The sequence below is a fragment of the Megalobrama amblycephala genome, linkage group LG13, assembly GCF_018812025.1.
Source record: "Megalobrama amblycephala isolate DHTTF-2021 linkage group LG13, ASM1881202v1, whole genome shotgun sequence".
NCBI classification, from domain to species: domain Eukaryota; kingdom Metazoa; phylum Chordata; class Actinopteri; order Cypriniformes; family Xenocyprididae; genus Megalobrama; species Megalobrama amblycephala.
In genome coordinates this window covers 24,833,334-24,846,672 of record NC_063056.1, presented here as the reverse complement: position 1 = coordinate 24,846,672, position 13,339 = coordinate 24,833,334, and the positions used below count along the sequence as shown (strand labels likewise).

Genomic DNA, 13,339 nt, shown 5'->3' with positions numbered 1-13,339 from the left:
TGTTTTCTGTGTGTGGAGGATGTGGAATTTATTGCATTTCAAGAAATAAAACAATTTTAGAAAATTTTGATTTTTGATTTGTTTTTCTGTGATGTATATTTATTTGAATACACAAAATATGCACAGTGGATACAGATTCCATGAGTTAAGGGTTAGTATTTGCTAATTATGCTGTTTACTGTTGATAATGTCTTGTTACAGTCTTGTAACTATGCTGCATAAAATTGGTTGATATCTATATGATCCATAGGAGAGCACAATATATCATGAGATTCTAATGTCAAAGTATGAATGCATAATTCAACAACAAAACTAATCAAAAAAATATTTATAAATTTTTAGTGCAGATTTAGTGCTTTGTGCGTGTGATGCAGTCATTGAACATAGTTGCTTTAAGTAAATTCAAGAACATAATATTACAAATATTTGTAGACCACATCTATGGTTTAGCAAAACCAGTCACCACCAGACATATATATATATATATATATAAAAAAAAACTTGTACACAAGATGGCACTAAAAATCTTGCAAGGCAATGCTAGATGTGGTTGTGGTTTATTTCATCAACTTTGACTTGTGTGTGTGTGTACATAGGCTATATATATATATATATATATATATATATATATATATATATATATATATATTCCTTTACATTAAATGTCTGGTATTCCAAAACCTAAAATAATATAGTAAACAGAGAAAAAAATAAACCATGCAAGAGTTGATGAATTATTGTAAATCTATACAAATATTTTATTAATCGATTCACATATAAATCTGAATTAATACCATTCAGAAGTTTTATTCAGAAAGAACCATCTGCAAATGAATGACAAACATCTTTTAAAGTTGCTTTTGACCACTCACAATAAGGCACCTTGGATGAGTTAATGCTTCACAACAGCTTACAACATAATCATGTATTTATTGTTTAGAAAAACAAGCATGTTTAAATCGCAAACCACTGAAAATATCAAATGTATAAAAGTGGAAAAAAGTACTTAGAAAAAAAACAAACAAAAAGTATTGCACACCAGTGTTGAGGCCATTTTGGTAAACATTCCCATTGCATGCACTCGCTAAAGCACCAATATGCTATCTGAAACTCAAACAATAAATGTTTGTGTTGCCAAAAATCAAACCTATATTACATTCACAGAAGAAACCAGGGCATCCTGACAGCACAAGGGCAACTTTTTATGCATGTAGGATCATTTTAAATATCCTTTTTCTAACCCTTAATGTAACTTTTCTTTGAGTAAACAAGATCCATGCTAAATAAATATAAATAAATCCTTTTTAAATAAATGGAGCATATTTTCCGCCAACACAGCTTTTTAGTTTCTCATCTTGCATATTTCTCAGGTACATTCAGTTTCCAAACTTCTCCACAAAACATTATGACACTTGCTTCTAATGCCACCCCATCTTTTCCCTGCCTCAAGTCATCCAGGAATCCTTTGCACTATTGACACTATGTACATGGCAGCAAATCAGCGCCCCCTAGAATTTGAAAAGGTTGATGAAACCCTGTGGAGACACAGGCTTGCAGCAGCTCTCTGGGTTATTGGCAGTGCAAGGATGGTCCGTATCCTGAAGTGAACAGAAAAAAAAAAATGTTATTGCCATAAAATTACCATAAATGGAAAAAAAGAGGTTGATATATTTTCAAATAAAATGTTCAAAGCTAGAAATAAATGTAGTCACCTTCCAGAACAGGATGTGGCAATGTGTGCAGAACTGTAATGTGTCAGTGTACTGTTCTTTGTGAGGGTAGCACCGGCACAGCTTAAAGTACATCTTTTTCCATTCCAATTGTCCTTTATCTGACACCATTAGGCGCTTGCGGATCTGTGAAGAACACAGCATATTACTTAAACCAAATATAGTGTTTGTATGTCAAGTAATGGAATTCATTAGCAGATTTAAAGGGGTAGTTCACCCAAAAATAAAACTTCTGTCATCATTTACTCACTTTACAAGACTTACATTCATCTTCGGTACACAAATAAAGATATTTTAATGAAATCTGAGAGATTTCTGTAATTTCCTTGACAGTCCACACAAGCCTCAATTCAATCTGTTCATCACAAAGCAATCGTGTCTCTTTGGAAAATTTGAATTCATATGGATTAGTTTTACAATCGCTTTATGAACTTTTTGAAGCATCAAAGTGGTAGTTGTGTGGACTATCAAGAGAAGGATAGAAATCACTCAGATTTCATTTAAAATCTTCATTTGTGTTTCGAAGATGAACAAAAGTCTTACAGGTTTAGAATGATATAAGGGTGAGTATTTGATGACAACTTTTTTATTTTTGGGTGAACTAACACTTTAAGGTCCAGTTGAATCTTGCATATTTATGTGACTGTTTATATCTTAGGCATGTGACAAACATGTACCTGTCTGTCTGCGAAGTGATACTGGCAGAGTTTCTTCCACAACAGCCGATCTTCTGTCAGCACACTTAGGTCAGGGCATACTTGACCCAGGCTAACCAGATCTCGTCCGTCTGAAAGACGGTGCATGATATTCAGCTGTAAGCTAGCCGGCAGATCAAGGAATGTCATCCCCGTGTTTGTAGGCTGGACAAATGAAAGAAGAACAGAGTCTCTATTTACCTTCATGATCTGAATAATCTCAAGAATTTGTTTGTTAAGTTAAACAATATTAAGTATGTTCTGTATGCCATCACACTTTTGTAGCTTTTTTTTTAATCAATGTTATTGTTAACTAAAAATTGAATGAAATTTAAATTTAAATAAAACAAATAAAATAAAATTATTAGAAATCTTGAAAATCTTGCATAAAATCTGCCAAGGCAGCATTTCTAATTAAGTAGTTGTTTAAGATGACGTATTAAAATTATTAAAAATGAAATGAAAATTTTCTCCATGGAACACAAAAGGAGATATTTATGGTAGTTGTCTAAGCTGCTCTTTTCCATACAGATGACAGTAAGTAGTAACCAAGGATGTCAAGACATTTTTATTGAAATCTCAGGCTGTTCCACTAACAAAGTTAATGTATGGCTTCAGAAAACTCAAGTTTTAGTCCATTGGTAATATGGACTATATTTATGGTGCCTTTATGTTGCTTTTTTTTTTTTTTTTTTTTTTCATAGCCCCTGGTTCCCATCTATTTTAATTATACAGAAAAGAGCAGCTAAAACATTCTGCTATATTCCTCCTTTTGTGTTCCACTGAAGAATGAATGTCATACAGGTTTGAAACCAAATGAGGGTAAATAAACAACATTTTAGGTGAAATACACCTTTAACCTCAATAAAAAAAGTGAGTTTTACTTTTGCTATATCTGGAGCTTTTACACTCACCCTGTTGATCTGAATATTGTCAAGCTGCTGTTGCCACTGTAGTATGTTCTCCATGCGGTGCACCCAGATGTTGATGTTGCCCACCAGGACAGACTTGCCCATGTCCTGAACCAGACTGCACAGTGACGCATATAGCGTCTGCAGAAGTTCTTTAATCGGTCGAACATTTTGCTGATCCTCAAGAACTGACAAAGAGTGCAAATGTTTAGTTAGTAACTAAAAGTTCAAGGACACACAACAACAAGGGTGCAACAGTGTTGACAGGATCTGGTGTGTGTTACAGGATACTTTAAGTTCATGCCAGATGCTTTAATAACACACATTTCAAAATAGAATACCTTTCAGTTAAGATTAAGGCATTACAAATACATTTATATCATAAACTGAAGAGTAACAGGTAAATTAATAAAATTGTTTGGGTATGACATAGCCTACAAGTGAGCAGTTTAGTTTCCCATAACAACCTGCACCTTTGTTTAGCTGAGATGACTTTTGGTTTACAATACGGTTGAGATTCCGGTTTGCTCTCGGAGGCTTGTTGCTCTTTCCAGTGCAGGCAATTATGACATTTCCATTCAGCTATGAGCTACTAGCCAAGCCCACCAAACTAATTTTGTTGTAAAAGTTTGCAGACGACAGAATAAACAGCTGTTCTGTTAAGACAGATTTCGCCTCGTTTTTATTTCTTATTAACCACAAGTGAATTTCGGTACAAGCCTCGGAGTAAATAATCAGAGACTTTGCAAACATGTAATGTAAACAGACATTGTTGATGTTTCACATTGGCTAATAGTTTTGCAAATGAGACGGTGAAGTCGTGAGATGCTAGCAAGAAAGCTTACCTTTCTGCACAACCCTTTCCAGAATGTTCATGTAGTTTTTCTGTGCCACTCCACTCAGCGAAGGCAGTTGGGACTTGGCGATCAGCTCCAGCAGCTGAAATGTTAGACATAAATTTGAGAGGTCAGACTAAGAGACTGTGTGTTCCAACATTACTTACAGACTGTTATATTCCACTCTCTTCAGCTTTGGCAAAAACAAAGGGCTTAGAAATGGGACGCTCTCTCCCCTCACACATGCACTCTGGCTTGTGTCTGTTGCTGCAGTGTTGTTGTTTTGAAGTTCAGACAAAAGCAGGTAACCATTCCTTCAAATGCTTCAGTTGGACAGTTTTACTGTTTGTGCAGGTTATATGCATGCAATCAGTTTGACAAGAGTAGATTCCAACACCAAGTTCATTTTCAAAAGTCAGGACAGCCAAGAGCAGATAGTGAGAGCAGAGTTGTGTTCTCAAAAGGCTGTTGGCATGACTGGCATTTAATATTAGCACAATCCACATCATGGAGCAACACTGACCCACACTCGACCCAGCAACATGTGAGCATTGTCACTCTCCCCCCCTCCCCTACAGCGAGCCCCTGATGAAAGATGCTCCAAGTGTCTTTATGTGGAGCATGACAGTTTGGGGATTTGAATATACTGTATTTTAAATTTTAATTGTAATTCATTCCTGTGATGGCAAAGCAGCCATTACTCCAGTCTTCAGCGTCACATGATCCTTCAGAAATCATTCTAATGTGCTGATTTGCTGCTCAAGAAACATTTCTTATTATTATCAATGTTGAAAACAGTTGTGCTGCTTAAAAGACAATTTGGAAACCGGGATACATCTTTCAGGATTATTTGATGAAAAAGAAGTTCAAAAGAAAGGCATTTTATTTGAAATATTAATATTTTGTAACATTAGAAATGTCTTTACTGTTACTTTTTAATATTTTACTGCATCTTTGCTGAATAAAAGTATTATTATCATTATTATTAAATGCACCTTACTAACCCCAGCATTTTGAATGGTGTATTTTTTTTTTTTTTTTAAAAGTCACAAAAAACCCTGACTTCTCATTAAATAATATCATTGGCTTAAATTTACCAGCTTAGTGTACAGGCAAAACCTGTTTGTATTACACAGTTGTCAATATCAAAGATAAATTCATTCCGATTATTGACAGTGATATGACATACTATGCTATTGCGAGGTTATAGTGGTCTTTAGTTACGTTCCAAATGACGCACTATACACTATGTACTCAACCGTGTAGTGTATGAGTTTCATAAGGTTATTTTGTCATTCAACATTGGCGTCTGTTAGCCCCTCCCTCTCTGCTACGTAATTAAAGCTGCGACAGTTGAGAGCATAAAGTGTCCACACTTCATTTTTTCAGTTAACTAAGAGCATCATCCGGGTATTTAAAGAGCATTCTTTCTATTTGGAATTGTCAGTGTGAACACACTACTTACACCATTTATACTTCAAAACGGCATAGTGCATAAGTACACGAAGTGTGACCCACTGTTTGTTTGTCATAAGTAGCCTCATAGGTCTGTTTTTCCATCCCTACTAAACCTGATCTCTGTAACTGAGCTCTAACGCAACACCAGGAGAGAGACTGCAAGATAAACCTGACACTACTGTGTCTCAATAGTCCCTGGAAATGTCTAGAAAAGTAAACGATACACATATGATGCACTGAAGTGAATTTTAGTGACCTTAGCTAAAAAGTTCAAGTAAACAACTTGATCCTGATCCTGTGTTTACCTGTCTTCTGAAGGATTCATGGATTCATTGCAAGGATTCATGACCCAATTTACCAGCACCTTAAGCTCATCATAGCTGACTCTATACCACAGTGGAGTCAGGTGATCGGATCAGAATTCAGGGTCACAATGCAGACAGATAGAGAGAAGGGCCTGTGAGGGGGGAGTTAATGGCCACCTAAGTCACTTGACTTTCCGTTCCGGTTTCATAAGCTTTCTCAACCTCAGCTGTCTGTTAGGACACTGTGTGACAGTGACCTCAACATCACACCGACCTGTGTTTATCTGCTCTTAGCTGATGACCTTTGCTTTCATCAGTGGAACAAGTAAATCAAGAAGAACGTCCAGTCATTAGTGACCTTACAGCAGAGGAGTAATGGCTAACTTGAATTTAAGACTCTTGTTTTTCCATTACAAGAAACAATTACATCAAACACACACAGATATGTACACACAAGCACAAACTGTGTATTTGCTATGAAACTGCCCCAGAGGCCCTCTTGTCTGGTGTGCGATGATAAGAATGAAGACAGAGGCAGATACCCAGAGCCCAAGACTTGTTAACCCTTTCTTCTTCAGAGACTGAGCCTAGCTATTGTCACCGCGTGCCCTGCCACAAATAGACGGGCAGAAACTCACCCGTACGACATAATTGAATCGCCTGGTGTCTTTGATGGCACTGCAGAAATCCAAGCGATTAAATGCTTCTCCCAGAGTACAATATCCATGACGCTGCGTAAGATGAAAGAGGAGTTAGTTTACTACTTATTCACACAGAAGCCTCTTCTAACGTACTGCAGGAGATGATTACCAGGCCTTACCTCTTTGGTGCTTCCTTTGTGGACGTAAATCCATTTGTCTTTGTGAAAATCTGCAATGAAGAAATAAATCACGTTATTTGCAGTAACAGACTCGTTGCATTTCAAATTTCATAAAGATACAGCGATGAGGCTTACAGGGAATCTTTGTGTTGTTGTTGAGCAAGTCCTTCTTTCGCTTCTTTGCAGCCACATCATAATTAATGCTGAGGATCAAATTCTCCTTGTCATGTTCTTCCTTGCAGTAGCTGAAAGAAGAGTGAAGTTGTCAACCCACATGCATTTTTTCATAGTTTAGCACCACCATAATGGGGAATTATACAACATATGGTCACTATAAATATGCAAATATGTAGGCCCTAAACCAATTTCTTGTCTGTACCTACAGCAACAGTTTTAAAAACAAGTAAATAGTTCCATCATATGACCTGTTGTATTAATAGAAAGGTGATTAACAGATGATGAGTAAACACAAAGGCGTTTTATGTTTACAACAACTATTTACTGCAGTGCTATAATTATCTCCATCAATAACGTCACTTAAATGATTTATTTATACGCATTTTCGGTCTTTCTAAAATGTAGCCTATTTACACACATTATTAAATAAAATAATATTAAAGTATATAAAATACATAAAAATATTAATATAAAAAATCGTATACAATAAAAAAATAAATAAAAAAATCTTAAGCCATGGTACAAGTGAATCTGCTGTCAATAATTTTCCGCTGAATAAGAAATACTAATGTTTATCAATTTGACGCAGACCTTGCGTCTGCAGTAAACTACGCCATTTGTTTCATGATGCTATTAGTGGGGGACAACGGAAAATATTAGATCAAAGGCTTAAAATGTAAAAGCGGAACCATTAAACACTGACCTCTTCCGTTCTGAAACATTGTTATTCGTCTCGTTTTCATCTTTCGTCGTTTTTTTCCAGCCGTCCTCCGTTTTCACCCAGCTTTGACCAGGAGACCGCCAGTCTTGTCCAAGAAACGGCATTGTCAAGATACGAAAACCAGATATAACGAAAGAAAACTTGCTAGTGTTAAACTTGAGAAGTTGTTAAAGTGATTTTCTCGCGTGTTGGCTGCTACGTTAAATAATGCTGTGAACGCGTCTCTGATGATAAAAGTGCGCAGCTGTATTTATATTGTCAGGAGGAGAATCCGGAAATGTTCCTGGTCCCGCCCCTTTTGGACCGCGTTCTCCAACACGTGGCTTTGTTTATCATCTTCCTTAATATTGCAAAACCTCACTAGAAACATAATCACACATAGAGTTCAGTACGCTGCTGGATCATCTGTCCTCATGCGCTTATTAAATGTCACATACACAGTAAATGCAATCTAATAGTTGGTGATGAGCCTAAGATTTCTTATTTTCTTGAGTTCATCTTGTGAAACAAACATGAAAATTACTGTTAAAAAAACTTCCAGACCTGAGCTAAACATAGAAAGCTGACTTCTCTGCTGATTTTCCCCAATGAGTAAGATCACAACATAGCTACCCTTACATATGCTTCATAAATTAAAGGAAAGTGTGAGATTTTGTATCAAGAGGAGAAAAGAATTAGTTAATGAATGGCATTTCTCTTAATCAGGATATACATACTATAGTGACTGTAAAGAAGTGGGTCAAATAAAGGCTGGTTATCCATTATGGAAAAAGCATGTATGTTTTTACCTTATTACTGAAATTGCTAGTAACATGATCAGAGTCTAACTGGTCTCCTATTAAGATAACACCATTTCGTAAAATGAAACTGGTAGAGAACCGCACTTCACACCATGATAAGGAAATATAATCTTTTTGAAATTGATTTCATCAATAGCTATTCACTTTTGTTTGGTAATGAGTTGCATACTGTGCAAGAAATGTGACCCTGATGCCCTACATTATGATGTAATGAGAGCTGATGGAAATGAGAAACTAGCAGCTTCCTTTTATCATTTAATCTCTTTAAGTCACACACAAGAGTTTCTCTGTGTTGATTGTTTGCTTTCAGACAGTTAAATTCTTATCAGCTGAAAATGCTTGTGTAGACCAAAAGATTTTTAGAAGGTGTATATTAACAGTGATTTACACTTCCTTGATGCAAAGCTAACACTTTATTGTAATTACCAAGCAGACTCGCGGGTTTCATTTTACACCGAGACATTTACATGAGATGTGAATGACACATAAATAAATAAATGTCAACTCAATCAAATATATGCAAACTGATGTGAAACTAGATTTCTTTATTTTTTTAGGAAATACAAACATTTGAAACATCTTAAAAAGTTTAGACTACAGTAACATAATTCATGCTGGATATCTGCCTAAATGTTTCCTAAATCCTAGTGTGGAGATCAGGTTAAACCATGACTAGGGGTGAATTTAGATTGACTATGACACTTTTCCCCAGTCATCTCAATGGCAAAAAGTTTCCCAATCAACCTGAATTCACTCTAACATCACTAATAATTTTTCTGGATAAACTTATGCATTGATTAAATTGATAAATTAATAATAAAAAAAAAGTTATGTAAGCAATAAGGTACGAGAGGCTGTGCTGTTTTGTGAATAAGTCATGGCTGAATGGAGTTGTTAGGCGTGACACAAAGCGGAGTTCACGATATTCATGATACAGCACTAGCCTTGAGTATCTTATTGCTTTTATAAAACGGTTACTACACAATACAAATATTAAAGCCAAAAGTATGTAACAATGCAACTTTCATGAAGTAAACTCTTACTAAAAGCCTTCCTTCCGCCATAAAAATATAGTCCCTGATCATGAACAGCAACAGAAGTTACATTATTACGCCATTAGATGGCGGCAAAGACTGTCTTTATGAGTGTGTCAGTCAGTAGCGAAGACTTTTACATTGAAAAGTCTGAATTGTTGTGAGCACGGAACAAGACATAACTGACAAATGCTTTGACTAGGAGAAGGGTCTGGCTGCAGACCATGGACGAGTGGAGCTCCACTCTCGAACAGGAAATACGTCACCTCCACTTGCGTTTTACTTACATCTACACCTAACCCAACCCTAAACCTACCCTTTACAGTAATGCAAATACTTGTTTTACTAACGTCTACACCTATTAAGAGACTAATAGGTCTAGCGCTGGTCAGGATAGGTCAGGACTAGCGCTGTCAGTCACGGGAAAACCCTTTAACTGTTAAAAGGACAAGATAATACATCGGACATTTAAACAGATTTTTTATTATGAACATAGGACTGACCTGAAGGAAAATGTTAAATCTGAATGCAGGTAATAAACTCGCTCACTCGATCTCTTTCTCACAATACTCTCTTAATACTCTACTTAATACAGTAAGCTTCAATGAACAATATCAATTGAGAACGTAGGCCTACAGTTTACGTTGCTAAGAGTGTTGTGTAGTGATACACAGAACCGTTGGGTGAAGCGGTCATTGCCATGTTTAGGTGCCTTCACGCGGCCTCGTAATTCCTGTAGTTAGGAGATTCTTGCTTGTAAAAAGCGTTCACGTCCTCGTAGAGCTCGTAATTACAGCTTGTAAGCTGGGAGTTTTCTGAAAGCTCCCAGATGTACCACGTGGCTGCTGTACCACCTGACTGCTGTAGATTCATTTAGGCGTTGATAGTGGTGCCATGGAAACGCTTAATTCCCAGTTCAAGGACCAAAAGGACGTGAACAGCTCCGAATATAACGTCACGTGTTGTTATCTCAAGATTCCGGTAAATACTATGTGACGTGAACGCAGCATTTTATCATGAATAAAACACAGCTATTGACCAATCAGAATCAAGGACAGGAACTAACCGTTTTATAAATACAAATAAGGAATTATTTTGCACACTAATAAAGAGTTTTTTTTTTATAATGTTTTATCAGACAATGTTGAGGCAGAATGTTTTTTCTTGTAATCAAAACAAAAATGCATCCCACGCAGTAGTTAAACACTCATTTGAGATTCAACATGCACCCATGCCTGTGCTGAAGTTTACAGGAAACATTTCTCAAACAATTTGTCCCCTCATCTTCTCAGTACAGCCAATGCAGCGCTGATGTAAAATAACTTGGCTGGGTGCTGTAAACTATGCCTACTGTGTTTAAAGTAGGGTAGAAGACTCCAGAACAGGTCTCTCTAATGCCTCTTTCCAGTCTGGTATATTGAAAAGGATGATTCATTTAGGCTATCAATTGAATGAATTCATAATTTTATCCCAAAGAATGATATTATATAGTTAGTTTAATAGGAAACAATTAGGAAACATTGACAAGCACAACATTTAAGTCAAGTCACCTTTATTTAGAGCTTTAAACATAACAGATTGTTTCAAAACAGCTTTACAGTGTTAACAGAAAAATGATTCAATTATGCAAACAGTTCATTTAGCTGTACAGCAGCTCTAAAAGAAAATAGTGTCATTTAGGCAGATTTCCAGCATAAATATGTTACTGTAGTCTAAACTTTTTAAAAAGATGTTTGAAAGGTTTTAGTAACATTGTGGAGTGAGACCCATTCCATTAGGTTTTCATTCCAAAGGTTTAACTGCACATCAGGAAGGCATTTGCTTCAATTGCGAGGCAAATACATTCAACAACGTGACATTTGTTCCTCTCCTAAAATATCTTTTCCCAAGCCATGTTCACTGTTTGGCTCCCGGCTCAGGGACAATTGCTATGAGGGGATTTCCTAGACATGTAGATGGCAATCATATTTCCATTTTATGATTTAATGTTAAAAAAAGCTCAAAATTACTCTGTTGAACAAGAGCAAAACAAGTAAACAAAAAGGGATTCAATGTAAAACGTTCATGTAATGAAGTAAATGGAACTGTCTAGAACTGTTTTTGTTTTGTGTACATGTTGGTGGCACATGGCACATGATCACATGCACTCTCGCTTGCTCACTAACACACCTGTTGCTGTTGCTCTTACACCGATTTCATCATTCCCTCAGTGAAATGTTTCAATTTACATCCTGGACCAACAAATCTGTAGCCTGGGTCATGGAGCCACATGATTCTGGGGGTGTAAAGTTCTCCCTTGTTTGTTTCCCAAAATAACATCAAATCACCTATATGGCCCCCAAGGACTGAATCCCATCATCTCCAAACTAAAAGAACAAGCTACAGCACAAAATGTTCAGATATGAACAGGCTTGATGTAGTTTAATCAATGCAAACCCCAAGCAGCACATGTAGTACTATAGATCTCACAGTACATTGGGTAATCATAACCACGTTTTTATCATCCTTACACGTCACTGAGTTAACAGAACATGATTATTGCCTAATGCAAGATATATTATGTGTCTAATAAAAGCACATAGTCACTTAGACTTGTATAAACATGTTAAGGTTAGTTAGAGAGTGTTGATAATGTGAAATGTGTATTGTGAATTTATACCACATTTCACAGCATTCACAATACAGTAGCAAGTCTCTTAATGGCTCATCAGAATCTTCTTTGCAATTCACGGTTTCGTGTCTGGGCATGCCAACACCTGTTACAGTCTAACTGAGAGTGACAGGAAGACATGTGAGACACAGACAAGCAATAACACATACTCAGACACACATTTCTCTCACACATCTGCTGTCTTGCGTCCTCACACCTTTTGTGGCATGTCATATGAGTTTCATTTCTTATGTTCTATTTACAATGATGTATAGATCACATCAGAACATGATTTTAAAAAGCATTTAATTTCAAATTGAATAGATATTACATATAAAGGATCAAATAAACAGTATAACAAATACATTATTATACAAAAATGTAAATCGTTTGGCAGGAAGAGGATTTTTTTTACTTAACCATTAAGGGAATAATTCACCGAAAATAGAATTTTATCATTTTAATTACGCTCATGTCATTCCAAACTTTCTGTATTAGTTTCTTTCTTCTGTGGAAATATAAAGAAATATGTTTTGAAAAATGTCTCAGTGTTTCATAGTTCGTACAATGAAATTATCATTCCAGTTTTTCTTTTATAGTATTTTTTTAATGTTCTGCAGAAGAGAGAAAGTCATACAGGTTTAGAACAACATGAGGCTGAGCAAATGATGACAGGTGAAAAAAAGATTTTTTTTGGGTGAACTATCCCTTTAAATACTATACAGTCAGATAAGACATTTTACAAATAACACACAAAAGAAGTGGATGTTAAAAAACATGAATAAATAATCAATTTACAAAATGCAGGAATGTGTTTAAATAAAAGTACACGTAAACTAACAATGTACAACTATTCAGTGTCAAGTGCAAAGTAACAGTACAGAATTTCAAACTCTTCACTTTCAAAGGTAATGTGTATTCTGTAGTAAACACTAATATTATTTAATTGTTCACTAAACAAGGTGATCTAAAAAAAAGTACCATACTTGCATTTGCTACATAGTCCAAGCTTAATTTTAAATATCGTCCAGCTATAGAGTACCTCAGGGATGACGCGTTTTTGGCCAACCCGGAAGTTAGCGTCGCACGGGTTCCCTCGGTTGAAAGCCTATGCATTTTTCCCATAGACTTTTGGAAAATCGCAGAAAATAAGCTCTGTGTTTAACAAAGGGTTATGACACTTACACGTTTTGTCTATCAAG

The 13,339-nt window shown here is 36.0% G+C and overlaps 1 protein-coding gene across 1 annotated transcript; it reads right to left on the bottom strand.

Moving 5' to 3' along the window:
- Positions 1-734: 734 nt before the first annotated feature.
- fbxo32 (F-box protein 32) lies at positions 735-7,893 on the bottom strand. Its single transcript, XM_048153013.1, has 9 exons — positions 7,636-7,893; positions 6,891-7,000; positions 6,756-6,805; positions 6,574-6,666; positions 4,182-4,275; positions 3,340-3,524; positions 2,408-2,590; positions 1,713-1,856; positions 735-1,598 (listed from the first exon to the last, which is right to left on the bottom strand). The coding sequence occupies exons 1-9, from the start codon at positions 7,755-7,757 to the stop codon at positions 1,509-1,511; spliced, it is 1,071 nt and encodes a 356-aa protein (XP_048008970.1). The 5' UTR covers positions 7,758-7,893; the 3' UTR covers positions 735-1,508.
- Between the last annotated feature and the right edge of the window lie 5,446 nt (positions 7,894-13,339).